The following is a 16,952-nucleotide window of genomic DNA, read 5'->3' as shown; positions in this document are numbered from 1 at the left end:
TGCTTCTGTGGCCTCTCCTAAACTCATTTATATTTCTTGCTCCTGTAGCTTCTCTCATATGTCCGTTATTACTTGTGTGAAGTAGCTCCTCTTTTGTTTCAATCATTCCAGAAAATTCAGCCTTTCAGGGGGGATGGAGAGGAGGGAAAGCACCTTTTATTTTATTGTGCTGTTTTACCATTCACCTTATTTATATTTTTCTTCTCAGAAAACCAAAAGGGATGTAAATAACTTTGATCAAGACTTTACACGAGAAGAACCAGTATTAACACTAGTGGATGAGACAATAATAAAACAAATCAATCAAGAAGAATTTAAAGGGTTCTCTTATTTTGGAGAAGAGCTACTGCCATAGACAACGTTAGGCTGACGGATGAATGATGCTACAAGAAGTGATTCTGAAGAGATCATCAGATTACTGAGACTCAGTAAATCAAGAACTACTTCTTTTACCCTGAGCCCATGTCCCAAGTTAAAGTATATATTTATTGTTTTTTTCCTTTAATCTTCTGACCTGAAAGCACTCTTAATTTCTGTCTCACAAAGCAATGCAAAATAATTTTGTATCAGAAATTGTGGATGTAACACACTGCTGTATATTTGCAACTTTTCTTTTATTCCTAAGAATAGGAATTCCCAGAGGACAAAATTGCATCCTTTCCATAGAAAATGAAGCTATGCTATTGAAAACAATTTAGCAGACCACATTCTGTAATCATCAAATATAATTAAGCTACAAAGGTGAGAACTGTTTCTTATGCAGTGGTGGTTATGGTGAGATCTGTACTCAGATGCCCTTTGGAAAGCAAAGCCTGCCTTCTTGGAGGTGCAATCCTCAATTATTAATTTATTGTGGAGAAGTACAAACTATGAAGTTGTCCAGAAAAAGAACATCAATTTAGGCTTTCAGTGAATTTCCTTATACAATATACAGGACTCTTAGGAATAAGAGACAAAAAGATATCTGAAATTTTATTTAAAGCAAGAAACAGATGCTACATGGATAGATATTAAAGGGCTAAAGAATAAAAAGCCTATAGTACTTTAACTCAGCTATATATAGCCATTTTACTGTTTTTCAGACAATTTGGTGTACTATCCATGTGACCAAATTTAATATCCTTTTAAATGAACCATTAATGTGACGGCAAGCTTACAAATGTTTACAGTTAATTTTACATTAAAAAATTAATTATAAACATTATAATTTTGCCTTTTCCATAGTAGCTAAGTTGATAAATAATTTCTTATTTATATTTATTTTCTCAGCAGTGTGTTACTTTTGCACACTTTTACAAAACCATAATACTACTGTGTTTGTTGGGGTTTATGTTTAAAATCTTAAGAGAAATCTGCTTTTAGAAGACACAAAATAAGGTTACACGTGCATTATGTGGAGATGTGTTTAAAAACTGAAGATCAAACATTCATAAACTGACATTATTGAAAGTTGTAAAATGATATTTTTTTTGTGTATGAATTGAAATGGTAACTCATGTGGACAATATTACTAATGTGAAGTTACCTCCTGTAGATACGCTAACAGTGTTATGTACTTATATTTCCAGGAATACCCTGTGATTTGGTTTTGGTTTTGATTTTTTTTTCTTTTTTCTTTTTTTTTCTTTTTTTTTTCTTTTTTTTTTTTTTTTTTTTCTGTGTGTGTGTATATGTATCGCTGAGGTCATTTTATTATATATTTTACTGGACTGAGTGAGCGGTCATTGGAATCCATTTTAATTGTTGCACATGGATTTCCAGCTGCACAAAAATATATATACTTGTGATTGGCAAAGTGGCACTAAAGAAGCTTTTTTGCCTTTTGTACAGGTGAGATTTTGTATATAGTGTTTGCTGCAAGGCCTGTGGAATTCATTGAATATAGAGGTATCAACTGCTGCATGTTCAGGCATACTATTAAAATGTTAGTCTATGAAAGAATAATTATAATAATGTCCATGTGCAATACTCTTGTATGTGTATTGGTTCAAGTTACTGTCAGAAAGATGAGGTTTTTGTTATAAAAGATGTAGACATATATTAAGCTATACTAAATCTCTTGTATAGTTCTCTTCAACTCTATTATAACATGATAGAGCTCGGAAAGAGAAAGGAATGTTACAAATCATGGTGGACAAAGTGTGAATCATTGGCTGTAAGAGATAATCTCGGTCTCAAGCAGATGAGTTAGTTTGTGTCAGTTTTGTGTCTGGCTGCTCATAGCCTGTTACTGATGACACCATTCAGTTCCATTTTGTTTTGTTTTTAAAACTCAGGTGTAATTATTATATATATTCTTATGATTATTTCAAAATATTAAATATTATGATATATCAATTAATGTGTTGTCTGGCCTACAAGTGTAATAAGGATCAAGCCTTTAGTTTAATTTAATTTATCTTCAGTAATCTTTTGTACTGGGAAAAGATTAGCTTCTGGAGCTGAGTACCAGCACAGAAACATCTTAATGATTGCATCATCTCAATGTTTAAATTTCTTTCTCTCTTAGAAATATATTGTAGAGCTGCCCATCAATTTGTGTCTCACCACTGGCTCTGTTTATTTCTCATCACAGTTAGCTTTTGACATCCAGGCAAGAACTGATCACAATGCTAAGGCACTCTTTTCCATGGGTGAGTGGACTGCTAGGAAGGCAAGTTATGGGATCGTGCACTACTGTTTGTCCAACAAGGGGCCTTTACACAGAACTCTGAGCATTTATTTTGAAGGAATAGAAGCATCCCATAAAGCTATTGTGCACACGCTTTGTAGTCTGCATTCCCCTTTCTAACGTGAAGATAATTAGCAAATGTTCATATGTCAAGAGGCCTCAGTGCCTGCAGTGTTGGGTAGGATGCTAAGAGAAAAGTGAAGGAGAGAGAAACTATTGCATGGGCAGATATTTCTTCAGTATAAATAGTTAGATCCTCTCTGCCTTGGGTTTACATCAGAAGGTCTGTCTGTTACCTTGAACATTTTTTTTAAAGATAACTCTTAAAAAAGGACATTCTGTTACATTTCTGCCTGTTCTGTAGAATCTTTTCTGTTCCTTCTTTGTAAAATGAGTGCAAAATGCCAAAAATATTATTAATAATAATAATTATAAAGAATACATTGTTTCTTGGTTTTCCTTCCAAACAGACTTTAAAAATGGAAATACATTTTTCTCCATAGGGTGAAAAATAATTATCTCCAAAAAGGCTTAAAAATTACCTCTTTTTAAATTATGTGCAGAATAGTTCTGGCTAAATATAAAATGTATTCTGTTGGGGGGTAGGGTTTTTTTTTTTATTGTGAGGATTTATTTGTACAGAATTTTTTTCTTATGGATGTAATTTGAATCTCTTGCCACTCATTAGTGTTATTTCATCGTAAACATTATTACTGTGCCAAATGTACTGTATTCAAAAGGATGTGAATGTGTATTGTTTTGGAACCTAATAAATACAATGATGTTAAATCTTATTTTTCCCCCAAAGTTTTCCTGAGTATTTCCTCATGAGGAAGAAAGAAAGATGAAGGATAAATGTTTTTCCTGTTACATGTCGTACAAAATTTCATGAGCCTGTCTTTTGCAAGGAGCCTTCCATTTTGCAAAGGAAGGATTTGCTAAAAAGAGCCTCACCTGTGAAGCACTAAACACTCCAAGAAAAAGACAGGTAACAATATGTGATTATGATTTTTCTTGGGTAATACAACATCTACCTCAAAAACACCATGCAGGTGAGTTTACTTTTTTTTATGCTTACTGCCTACATCATGGTCACTGAGTTCTGACTGATCACAGCATTCTGCTTAGCTGCACTGTTAAAACTCATTTCAGTTGGGCACTTTGAGTACAAACACATGGCAGTGCTTTAGTCTCTCATTGGATTGAATAGAGGGATTTGCATAAATTGACTTAAGGGTCACAGAGCTTATTAAATTATTTATTTAACTTAATATGTTAATATGATATTGACTGAAATACTTTATTATTTCATCATATTTCAGTTTAGACCTTAAATATTTTCCAGTTCCATGGTCTGAAATTCTTAACTTCAGTAGATCAGCTATCAGCATACTCTGGCAGTAAATCATGTTAACAATCTCCAGTTAGTATACCTAAGTAGTAGGTATACTAGTAGTAGTAGTAACTAGTATACTAGTAGTTACTAGTTAGTAGTAACTAACTGGCTTTAAAAAAAAAATAATAATTTTTTTGTTGTGTTTTCTGTTGAAATTGCAGCTTTTGCATAAACCTTCACTTTTTTTCTTTATGCTGAGTTTTCTCAAAGTTGCTGAATGTGTTTGGTGCCTATGAGCATATTCCAGTTCCTGTGTGTTGACAGCATTAGCACAATCATTGTCACACAGATTTACCAGTTAAACAACCATGTAACTTGGATTTTCTGGCTGTGTGTTGCAGCCTTAGAAGCATATGAAGGCTTAACTTCGTCCCACAAACAACACTGGTCTCCAAACAGATCAATTCATATCATGTTTTCTTGTTATGCTGTAAAACTGATGTCTATTAAGAACCATTTTTATCCTTTCTGATGGACTGCAGAATTTGGGAAGACAACAGTCTTTTGAGTTGCAGTTTCATTGGCTATCCATGCTGTAAATATGGTACTAAATGTTCAGGAAGAGTCTCAGCAGGAAGTATCTGTCTGCTTCTTTGGCCTTCCAGAGACAGGGGCTGTCAGATCATTTTATAATCAGAAAGATTTTTAGCCTCCTGGTAGTCTAGTCAGTTATATGATGAAATCAATATGAAACTTTCTTTTGATTAATTTTGATGATCAGTTTTGAACAATCTCAGCCTCTGGCATGCAAAACATTCTGTGGGAAAGACCTACAGAGCTCAACTAACAATAATGTTAAAAATTACCTCTATTTGTTTATTCTGGCCCAATCATAAGTCCATTTTATGCTGCCTGAGTCTTTATTTGAAAGAGGAGAAATCAGTTTTTGGTTTTTTTTTTGCTATTTGCACCTTTTTTCATGCCACTCAGAATTTTACAGGTCACTGATACGTCCTCCCTCAGCCATTTCTCTTTCAGACTGAAAAGTCTTGCCCTGTCTGTCAAAAGTCTTCAGAAGACACATCCCATATTTTTGGTCATCTGTATCAACTTTCACTGAATCTTTTCTAGTTCTACTGTATCCCTTTTGAAGACAGGGAGGGGAATTACACGTAATTTTCAGCTGTGGATGCAGTGTGGGTTGTTACAATGACTACTGTGTTCTATTTTGTTTTCTGTTACATTTTTACATTTTCTTTTCTTAATCCAAGTTTGTCCTCAATTATTTCACAGGCTGTCCCTGATTATGTCAGTTGTAAATCTAATGAGCATGCTTTCTGTCTGATCATCCAGTCATAATCAAAACAGGTTCTGTCCAGGACACAATGAAAATATGTTAAATAGGAATTTAGCAAGTTGCAAAATGCTCCTTGGTGCAGGCTTCCCTTTTAGCAGTAAACTTTTGATGATCCCCACCTCAGTATGTTTTTTCTCTGTTCTCATACTCCCTATATATAGCTGTGTTTAGACTTTCTTTCCCTAGCTTGCTTATAGTGTATGCAACAAATATTTTTCCAAAATCAAGATACAGGACACTCTGCTCCCCTTCTATCAATACAAGCTCCTACTGTGCTCTGGGAAGTATCCCTTCTTTTTACCTCTTAGCTACAGTGAAGGGGAGACAGATAAAGGTTTTCTTAGCACATTGGGAAAGTGCATATATGTGCCAAAAGAGTTTCCACTCTGTCTTTCCTTTTACCTCATCATTGCTGCAGAATCAGGAGTTAAGAGCAACAGCCTAAGCTGAAACCCAAATTGCCACTATAAATATTGTGAAATGATTATGCAAGACTGTCCAAAATTTGGAAAAACATTAAAGAACTTTAGCGTTTGTACACAGAGTAATCCTTGGGAAAAAAATCAATTAGGAAGAGAGTCATTGACCTGGAGTCTATTGCTGATCCGGGCACTGGATTGAGAACTGAATTGGGCATTGCATACACTTGTCATCACCATTCAACACTGCCAGTTTGATCTAATGTCTTGTGTACTGAAGGAAGCAGCTTGAACATAAGACTTGTAGTCACATCACAAGAGTCAGTTCTGGGCTGAAGCTCGTCTGTGCAGATGGACACTGTCATTCCTCCAAACCTCTCAAGACAAAATGCTACCCAGAGCTGCCATGCAACTAGGATCAGTGTCACAGAGAGGAAAGTAAGGAACAGAAGGCCTGCTTTTGACCTGCATAAGCTGTTACATTAATTGGGTCATCTTATGTAGCTGTACCCTTGAAAACCTTTTAGGAATAGGCCAGATACTCCTTGAGTGACAGTAAATACACCTCTGCTCAGACATCAGATGGTGACTGTTCCAGAGATGAGGAGACGGGAACACCAACATAAAGAAATGTGTCAAAATGTCAGAAAGGCACTTGTTACTTGCACTTTCCCATAGCACAAAAATGAGTACAGTTGCCTAAGCAACCACCTGGTTTTCATTAACACAAGTGGTTTGGAGTTTGAGACTTCAGATTGTGCAAAGGGAGAGATACTATTATGGCCATTTTGCTAATCAGCAAACTGAAATTAGGTGCCATGATGGTGATTTGCTTCTTATTATGTTAATACAAAGCCAGCAGAAGTGCCAGGAAAAGAAGATGGGTGAAGCTCGTCAGTGCCCTAATTGTTCTGGTGATTTTAAGCACAAGGTATTTTCAAAACTATGCTTTGGTAAATACCTGCTGGTGGTCTCCTGTGAAAAGGCATCATGGCTGCTTGGAGTGCCCTTCATTCCTCTTTGCAGTCAACAGTGGTGTCCATTCGGGTGCAGCAGTTGATGAAGGGCTTTAAGCTAACAGAGAGCAGGTTTAGATTGAATATTAGGAAGAAATTCTTTATTGTGAGGGTGGAGGCACTGGAAAAGCATGCCTGGAGAAGCTGTGGATGCCCCATCCCTGGAAGTGTTCAAGGTCAGGTTGGATGAGGCCCTGAGCAACCTGGTCTAGTGGAAGGTGTCCCCTGCCCATGGCAGGGGATTTGGAATGAAATGGTCTTTGAGGTACTTTCCAGCCTAGGCCATTCTGTGATTCTGTGCATAAGGGAGAGGGAGGGGTTTTGTTTTACAGCAGGATAAGCTTTTTACGGAAATGGTCACACCCAGGTTAAGTTTGAGAACCTCTGTGTTCTAGGAAAGCTATTTACTCAGAGTCTTGGTACATCAAGAAAACATTTTCTGTTGATTTTTGGTTAATGAGCAGTGAGAAGTAGGCAAAGATATCAGGCCCATGGAGGTACATTTTTCTAAATAATGATATGGTTGATTAAGGTGAGGAGATTGAGGGTCAAAGAGATTATGCAAATCTCACTTAGGTAAATGTTTATGTTAGGGCGGGGATCACTGTCTTGTTTAGAAGCAAACTTAAGACCTTTAATCTTTGCTTGCTGGAATAATGTGGAGACATTTTTCTTTGATTAAATTATATGCTAGCCCCTTGCCTGCTAGTGCATTGCAGCTGCACCCTAATTATCCTTCTATAAAGAATAGGAGCTTGACTGTCTATGTCTTGATTTCTGCTGGATTGAGGCCTGTTCATGGTTTATGATGCTGCTCTACCAAAGTACATGGTTATATGAAATCCCTCAAACAGCACCTTCTAGCTGCTGACCAGCACCCCTGGGCAATCCCAAGATCCATCCTCCCTGAGTTGTCTCGCTGATAAACCGGTGTTCCAGAGCATGGTTTATACCACACTTCTCCAATTTGAAATACAGGGGCAATTTTTTAAGCAGCTGTCATCATGAAAGAGCTGAAAAGCAGCTGTGTTTGGGCACTCTGAAATACATGATGTGTGCTCCCATTGAAAGCATCTCTGCTCATAGAGAGAGCCTGCAGAACTTGTCAGTGTATTCAGTGTACCAAGAAGTGCTGATGCAAAGTCCACATTACAGCGAGTTCCTCTTGCTGACTGCATTGTCATCTTGCACTGTAGATACAAGATTGCTGTGACCATACATCCCGTGGCACGTCACCAGTGCTGCCTTGGTCAGGCAGCAGCTGCACAGGAACTGACTTGAGTAGGAGAAGAAATGGAAAGCTGCAGAAAACCAATATTCTGGCGAGGTAAAAGGCTACAAAAGCAGCATTAAACCATCAGTTTTAACACCACCAGAAGAATCTCCTTTCTCCAGGAGTCAACTTACATACAACATCCTCTCACTACACCCCAGCCATTAGCCTTATAAGAGGCCTGCACCACGTGGTGTACTGCCAAGAGGCTCAGCTCAGTGGCATTATCCTTTTTCTAATTTGCTTGCTCAGTGATAAAAGCAGCACATAGCACTTTTTGCACTGGGTAGTATTGCTGCCATTGTGTATTTGCTTGATAAACTGAGAGATGATCTCCAGCTGCAAGACTTCCAATGTAAGAGCTTTACTGATGTTTTTATTCTTGTTAATTTTCCTGCCTATATTGGAAGAAGAGTCTGGGTGATGAAGAGGAGTGGAGAGTATTCATTTTCATTTACTAAGCAGTCTAGAAATAATTTGAATCACCCATACAGCTGAACAAGTAGATTTCAGAGCCAGGGAGGTTATCAACACCAATAAAAATGCAGTTGTCATGTAGTTTAGACGCTATGCATGGGCAAAAACCTTCTGGTATATTACTCATGCAAACTGAAAGTATTTCTGTAACCTCTGACCCTGCTTGTAAACAGCAGATTCCAGGAATTCTGCTGGAAACCATACATTACTAAGGCAAAATTTTACTTAGCAATAAACATGCTTCCCTTAGTGAAAGAATCTGGAAGTGGAAGAATGCAAGACCTTGAGATGCACTTCTGATTGTGGGGAAACCGCTGAGGCCATCTCCTGCCTAGCAGCTGGGAAAACATCCATCCTTGGGGAGCTGCCAGTGGAAATCTGTAAACCAGACATGACTGTTGTGCATGAGCACCTCGTTAACATGCTATCAGGCCAGCACAGGAGGCCCTGCAGTGCCAGGGCTGAGCACACACACCATCAAAGCTGCCTCTGGCATGAAATGGGAAGTCATTGGAAAAATTCAAAAAACTGAGTGGGACAACAGGATGGATATTTTAATGGCAGCAAGAGGATGAAGAAGCAAGTAGATGAGAATAGGAAAGACAGAAAACACAGTAGCAGTCCAAAATGGATAGTGGCCTTGGATTCGGAGAGGTTTCCAGTGATCAAAGAGAAGATTGCTGAAAGGTGATGGGGGAGGAAATGTGAATTTTGCATAGGAGCTAAACATAGGAGGGAACAAGAAGAATTCAAAGTGTATGACTGTGCTTCAAGGATGTGAAGCGCAAGCTACTTTTGGAATAACTAGCATGGGTCCTCTTACCTCAGCAGTGCAGCTTCATGTTCAGGCATCACCCTGGCAGCTGGGGGAGGGAGTTGGCAATCAGCTGAGAACTCAAGTGGCTGCTGATTACATCACCAGGAGTAAAGAGGGACATGCTTTAAAGCTCATCCAGGGTGTTCATACACAAATTGACCTATACTGGAGGCACAGCTAAATAAAATCTTTTAGCACAGCTGAAAAAAAAAAAAAAAAAAAAAGGTTTTCATGTCCATGGAGAATACACCACATGGTCTAATCCATGAGGATTACAAGTCTGCCACCATCTCCTTTCCAAAAGCACATTCATGGGGATTTTGCATTCAGCTGTTTCAAGAGAAGGGCATACTTTTTTAATCCAGTACAATGTTTTTGAAACACTGCAGAAAACCCAAGTTTTATAGCCTTTGTGATAAAAATGTAGGGCAGATAGCACAGTAGGGTTTTCTCAAAAAAAAAAAAAAAAAAGTTGAGGTGGATTGTTCTAGCATAAAATTGAATTAAGCTGTTATTGGTGGTATATATTGGTGTTATGTGTGTCAAAAAAGGTAGGGAGATTATCAGGTAAAGACTTACAATGCCAGTTTATGGCCATTAGCCCACTGTCATCATGTTGCTGCCTCAAATGAACACACTGATTTTTTTCAGTGTTGTCCTTCATGTGCCTTTAGCTATGCAATAAAAACTTTTCATCTATTAAAGGCAATAAAGGAAAAACCAAATATGAGATCTATTTAATAACTAATTGATTTCTGTGTAGATGACAGAAATAAAGGCTAAAGCAAGTATTTTCTATATTTAGAGTATATTTTAATTTATCAACTTTCAGAATTCTGAGTGCTCAGTTTCTCAGAATAGAAAATTTGAATAATGTTATTGGTAGATCAAGCTGACAAAAAGGGTACTTGGCAAAATCTTGTTGTTTTTTAGTCCAGAAGGTCTTTGTGTTTGCAGTGTGCTGTGATAGGGAAGCCAGCCTGTCAGCCCATGGTGGCTGAAAGAGGTGAGCATGTCCATCTCTCCCTGCTCTCAGCCATGTGATCCCAGCTTTGTGGGCACCGTGAGCTGGGATTCAAGTCTGCTAGATGTTCAAGGTGCCGTACTCCTTTCCTCCTCTTTGCTTATCAAGGCCCTGAAACTCCCTTATGGGAAATGGAGTAGATCTGCACTCACTCTCATATTTGCAATGTGTAGAGCCTATCTGACACGCTCCCTGCACGAAGAGGGCAGTCACCCTTCCTGCCTCTTGAAGCTTCCTGTTTGCACTGGCTTTGTGCTGGCTCTGGCAATTCCCTGTCTCTTTTGAGGCAATCCAGCTTGCTAACCCAGCTTGAGATAGGAAACACTCACTTTTTTCATGAACCGGGACTGCCAATTTAGAAGGCTAAATTAGTTCACAAAAGGGTCAAGTGCATGCCAGACAACTGAAGGCAACTGGTGTGGTTGTGGAACTGGGAATACCAAGGTGGTGGAAGAGGAAGGACTCTTCATCAGGATGGTGGAAGTAGGTACTTCATTTCAAGTCATCTTACCATTTCTTAACAGGCTCAGGGGACACCATTGCAAAGGTGAGAAATAGCTAAGGGATGATCCTGTGCTGCAGGAAACCATGCTGATGAATCAGTGGGGTGTTGTCCTTTCTTGGAATCAGTGCTGGCCTGATGAATTATAGGATGCTGTTGCTGAAAATGTAGTGGTTCAAATGTAGCAATTGAAATGAGATACAAAATCAAGTTCTTGAAAGGCAGGTTAAAGATAAAACACTATTAAAGCCAAAGTTTTCAGGGGAAATTCAATAGTAAATTAAGTTAAAATACAGAAGTTAAAATACAAAAGTTAAAATTATTCACCCAACAAAAGTGAGGAAAACATTTCCAGTGGTTGTAGAAAAAGCGTGTCTTGTCCTCAGGGAAGAAGCCTTCATTACCTCCCGGGCAGTAACCACTCTCTTCTCATTTGAACAGGACACACCCAGCTGGAGTGACCTACCGGTGTAGCCCCTGTAGCCTTCACCCTTGGACCAGAATCCAGAGTTATGCTAGGGACTGTGTGACCACAGGCACAAATCCCTTCTGGCCTTGTCAGTCTCCCAAAGGGATCTTACAGACTTGAAGAGGTGGCACAGATCAGGACCCACTCTCCCTCCCACCTGTTGGCTGTGGAAATAATGAATTATGAGGACAACAAAACTATAGCATTTTAGTAAAGGAGGTTTGTGGCTGGGTTTTTTTTTTTTAACAAATGGACATTCTTTGATTAATTTTCAAAGACTATGGGCAAATGCCAAATGTCAGTTTGTATCTCTGCAGCAATATTTAAAGAACTGAGCATGCTTAGTATTTCATCTAAAGAGATGATGAATTAGCAGTTACTTTGCTGAAACTTTGTTTTGCTTCTGGAATATCCATGGGCCAGGATGGGGATTTATTAACCCTTTGCAAGCTATCAGCCCAAAGTTCAGCTACAGCCTTGGCTAGTATGAGATGGAAGGTTGGGTCCAATTGACACAAGCAAGAGAACTGAGAGACTGGTCTGTGAGATGCACAGCATCCTCAGGTCTCAGGAGAAACTGGAGTACTCAAATTCTCTAAGTGGAGGCATACAAGATGTGAAATTCAATGCATCAATGAGCTCTGCAAAAGTACTAAGTTATTTGCAGCCCGTTCTCCTCAATAATTTGTAAATTCAAAAGTTAGAAGCACTCCCTTTGACTGTTCTGTGTGTGCCTTGTTTTGGGTTTTGTCCATTTCGGGCTATTTTGCCACTGATATTATTAATTTATTTCCCTTCAGCCTAATTTTGTCCCTTCTGTGTCCTTCTATTTTTCTCCCTCCAGTTGGTGTCAACATCTGGAGATTGAGCTGTTGGGTGAGATTCATCCTATGTTGGACAGTTTTACCCGTTCACCCAGTGCCTGCTGTGACTTTGGCTAAGATAATACAATTCATTCAATGTCATTCACAGCAGGAGCAGAGAAGAGATTGTTTCATTCTAAGAGTACAGAACAATGATGATACAACCAAAACCAAATAAATGTAAACACAGAGCACTAGTTACCCACCAGCCAACATTTAATGGAGGTGAAAGGCAGGATGAATTTTCTTGGCTACCATCATCTGCCAAAATGCGCCCTGAAAGAACAGACACCCAATGCTGTGCTTTCAAAGTTTCAAAACTTGTAATCCAGTTGTTAATATCCCCCAGACTGTAAATCACAGTCTATCCTGCAAAATGATACCAGCTGACTGCAGGCTCAAAGTGAGCAAAAAGAGTTGCATCAGCCTCTAAAAACAGTACAGTAATTCATCTCTTTGATTTGGCAAAATGTTTTAATAGGTACAAACAGGGACTGAAAGCAAATGCTGGCATTCTGCCTTGTTTTGCTACCTCGCACCCCTTTTCTTCCCCACAACCCCTTTTCCTCCTCCTGCAAAAAGTAAGTACATTAAAGGAAAACAGATTTACCCAAATTACAATCCTGCATGTGAGCCAGCCAGTTTTCGTGGTACTGCAGTCAATAGCATGTGCTCTTGGAACACACCACTTTGGGTATCAAAGAGGGATTTGATCACCGGGCTAAGGGTGTTCTGAGCAACATTTGTCCCTCAGTTTACTTTGAAAGCTCGTTTCCATGTACAATAAAAGGAGCGATACACTTTTGTGCAACTGCTACCCAACATCCACAATGAGTGATTATAAGTGAAAGGAACTACTGATTCACTTAGTCATCTTCTGTCACAGATGCCCAATGACCAAACACTAATCGAGTCTTTGAAATCTTTTTCAAAGTAGATCTATGCAAACAGAAGGGGGAAAAAATTATGCCAAACACTTGCGGTTTTGTTGGTAGCTGCTGTGACTACTGATCAGTCCTCTGCTGTTCTTTGGAGACGAGAGATGTGTGTCGAGATTCACAGTGGAAAGAGACGAACTGGCCTTGCAAACTTCACCCTAAATTAGGAAATCCATATTAATACTGCAACTACTAATGAAAAAACACATTGTGAGGATTTTGTTCTCTTGATGGTACTGTATATCATGGAAATAAAAAATAGGCCAGATTAGGTCTCCTGCTAGGGTGATTCCTCAAACTCTCAAATACGCTTGCCCCAAGTCCTAATGTACTTGTGCTGTAAATACTCCAGAGCTCTCAGAGAAGCAGCTCAGCTTGATAGAAAAAGGACCCCTTTTTAACTCCTCCCCACAACTCCTGGAATAAGGGAAACACTCTACTACACCTCTCCTTTTTTCTTGGGACCATGAGAGGAGGAAAATACTAATTTCTTATCCCAATTCAGGGGAGGATGAGATGCACCCTGCCGCTTGGTCTGCTGTTTTAAGATGACTGGTGGCTGTTTTCCTGATGGGTCTTTTGTGCTACTTCTTCTGCCTGTTTGTGATGCTGGTGGAATCCCAGCAGCTGCTTCCTCTGCAGGGTTCGAGTGTTTAGGTTTTCCTTCCTTGCATATGAACCCTTATCTCATGCCCTGAGCAGAGGGAGCCTGGAGCAGGGTGAGGTCAAGTACTTGCCTGCTTCACAGGGCAGATCTGCAGCAGAGCTGGGCAGCCAGGCCAGTATTCAAAGTACTGGTGGCATTCCTGCACTGGGAAGAGTAAAGGAGAGATATGCTTGCTAGAGACCTAGTGAGGTCCTGAGCAATGTTATTGGACTGTAGTGCTTGGGGGCATCTAGCCAAGACTTGTGTCTTATCCAGTGAGTTCTTGGTCACATCCCTTTTTATTTTTCTCCCCTTCCTGTGCTTTTCTCTGGCCAATTGAAATTTGAAAACTATAAAAAGAAGGATTTTTTTTCTAGGATCTAGGAGTGCATGATTTTTCCTCTCATTGTGAGTATTAATATTGCTGATATCCATCAAATTTACTTGCTGCTTGACATGTCAGTGTGAATATATACAACTCTCTTTCCTGAGGATAGCTGAAGTGACAGATGATTTCATTGTTGGGTGTACAATGGAAAAGAAGGACAGACAACTGTTATGGTGATATGCTTTCAAAAACAGGTATTGTCATCTTCTTCTTGTGTGTGGTATGCAATGATGATTAGGAGTGGCAAAGTGAGCATCTGTTCCGCTGCTTCGCAGTGATTCAGAGTTGCTGCTCCACAGTCTGTATCATCACCTTCCAGTGCCTGACACTGCAGTGAGTGTCTTCAGAAACCACCTCTATTTCTGAATAGTGTGCAAAGGCAGCAAAGCAACTGCTCGTTATATGAACCAAAATCTAGCAGTCCTTACTTAAGTCAGCTCCAGATGCTTTAAATCTGTCCATGAAATGTCCACGGCATCATTCCACCCTGGAAATAACTTCTGGTTAATTTTCTATGCCCTCAGTTTTCTCTCTCCAGTTTTTTTTTCTCTACTCTGACATGAACTTTCTGTGATGTTTCATGCCCACACCATACTGTGGCAGTAAAACTAAAATACTATACTTACAGTTCAATGACTATCCGGTAACTGAAAAAAAATCTTTATATCTCTGCTGAATTTGACTTGTCTTCCCAATACAAGTCAAAATACAAAAAAAACTGCAGCAAGTCCAGATATGATTGATGAGTAATAAAGTACCACAGCCCCCTTTAAATAGTAATCTGTATTCTCTGGTGATAGCCATATTTCCCAGCAGCTCAGGATCCCACCATTGGGAGGATCTACAATTTTTAGGTAACATGACATTTGCCCAGAAGTCTATTTCTAATCTCAAAAGAAGAGCAAGCAAGTAGAAGAGAAAAAGCAGATGAAGGCATAGAGGAGCTGTAATGGTAAATGTAGATTCAAAGCCAGTAGCTGTCAGCACACTGCAATGTTCAACATGCATTACACAGAGCTGAGAGGGATGTCGAAGGAGGTGTTTACAAAACAAGAGTTTATTCCTCCTGTAAAAGGTAGTCTGGGAAGATAAAGCACCAGGACTGGAATCAGATTTTGGCGGGCTGGTGTTTTGGTAGGAGAAAGATCTGGAGAGTGGAGCTGAAGCATGAAGAGCTTTCAGGGAAAACCAGAAATGAGGCTCCATTTCCCTCACTGTTTAATTTTCTCCTCAAATGCCCTGCATGCCACATCACCTGAGCATATTGTGCTTTCCAGCCTATCTCACCACCATCATCCTATATGTTAAGGAAAAGTTGTGTTCCTGGTTTTACATTCAATCCCTTAATGATTTACTCATTCAACCTCTACAAGTAAAAGCTGTTTCCCTCCTTATTCATCACTGCCATACTCAGCATTTTTTACTACCAGTAGCAATTTTCCTTGTGGAGGTGACACCTCCTCCTGCACTTGTGCTTGGGAGGTTTTTGCTCCCAGGCCTGAAGGGGCAGGTTGGGAGGGCTGAAACCTTGCTCTTGTCTCAGATGCAGGCTGTTCAGCAGCAGTGTGGAGATGGCAGGGCCATAAGGAGCTGTGCCAAAGCCACCACCAGCAGCTGTGGCTAATGAGAGATGTGGTGTCCATGAGAGGCCCTGAGCAAGTCCTGTGGTCAGCTCCTCAGTGCAAGAGGTTTGCAGTGATCTCATCCCCGTCCTGGGACTGTCTGCAGCAGGAATACAGGTAAGGCAGCAAGAATTGCTGTTGGTGGTGGTGGTGTAAGGGATGAGTTTAAGGTGAGGGAAAATAATGATTGTACACATTAATATTTCATGCAGGATCTGATAAAATCCATCCTTTGTTGGGAAAGATGGCTTTATTTTGGAACCTGTCAGGAGAATTCAGTGTTCCCCTGTAAAAATCCTGCTGTGTGAGGTATTTCCTTACTACTGCACATAGTCTACATGAGCATTCAGGACTTCCAGTGCTTTTCTAATATAATAAGTGTGAGGGTTCAGGGCTGTCTGTAACACAACTGTTTCTTGTAGAAATCTTAGGCTTCTGTTGTGTTGGATCTTGCTGAAACGCCAACTGTGTACATGTTTAAAAAAAAAAATAATTCTAGTTATTATTGCTACATACAAGGTGCCTTGTGTTTTGTGAGCTCTGTGGTAGGACAAAATATGGTAAAAATAAGGCAAGTTACTTTATTGTTATGTCATGAAATAAATTTACTGATATGTACTAAAGAAATCTCACGTGGTACTAAAAAACTCAAATGTGTGAAGGCTTTACTACACATACAGCCTTCAGTCTCCCACCTTAGTTACAGGCAACTGGCTTCCTATTTCACTTCACTATGTGTTGACACATAGGGTTATTTAAAATGTTTTTTTAATCTGAAAAGTGAAATTAAGAGAAGCTGGTGAAGACTGAATTGCACTTCAGGAAATAGACCTTGCAGTAAAGCATGAAGACCTGATCCTTGATCTCAGCTTCTGGTTTGCAATATAACTTGGGTAAATTCTTACGTGTGTTTTGGATCAGACTGAGCCCTGTAAGTCAGTCTGTTTTATATGATTTCAGTTGTAAAGGGACCAAAGCTATGAGATGGGATCTTCTGGCAGTAAAATCATCCTATTTGCCCCTTTCTCATGGAGATGAGGAGACAGCACAGGAAGGAGCAGTAGGTGAAGATTTTGCGGGTTTTAGCAGTTCCACAGAGGCAAAGGGAGGCTGGTGACATTAGAAGCAAAGGAT

At 39.5% G+C, this 16,952-nt stretch overlaps 1 protein-coding gene across 1 annotated transcript in view; it reads left to right on the top strand.

The window, feature by feature from the left end:
• Positions 1–3,465, top strand: part of PRKCE (protein kinase C epsilon) — a 285,713-nt gene extending 282,248 nt beyond the window's left edge. The window contains 1 exon segment of the mRNA XM_066316076.1: positions 209–3,465. Within this exon segment, the coding sequence (XP_066172173.1) occupies positions 209–355 (147 nt within the window). The 3' untranslated portion in view covers positions 356–3,465.
• Positions 3,466–16,952: the final 13,487 nt, after the last annotated feature.

This window comes from Sylvia atricapilla, chromosome 3, assembly GCF_009819655.1.
Source record: "Sylvia atricapilla isolate bSylAtr1 chromosome 3, bSylAtr1.pri, whole genome shotgun sequence".
In the NCBI taxonomy this organism is placed as follows: Eukaryota; Metazoa; Chordata; class Aves; order Passeriformes; family Sylviidae; genus Sylvia; species Sylvia atricapilla.
The sequence above is the reverse complement of the archived record's forward strand: the minus strand, read 5'-3'. Positions and strand labels throughout refer to the sequence as shown.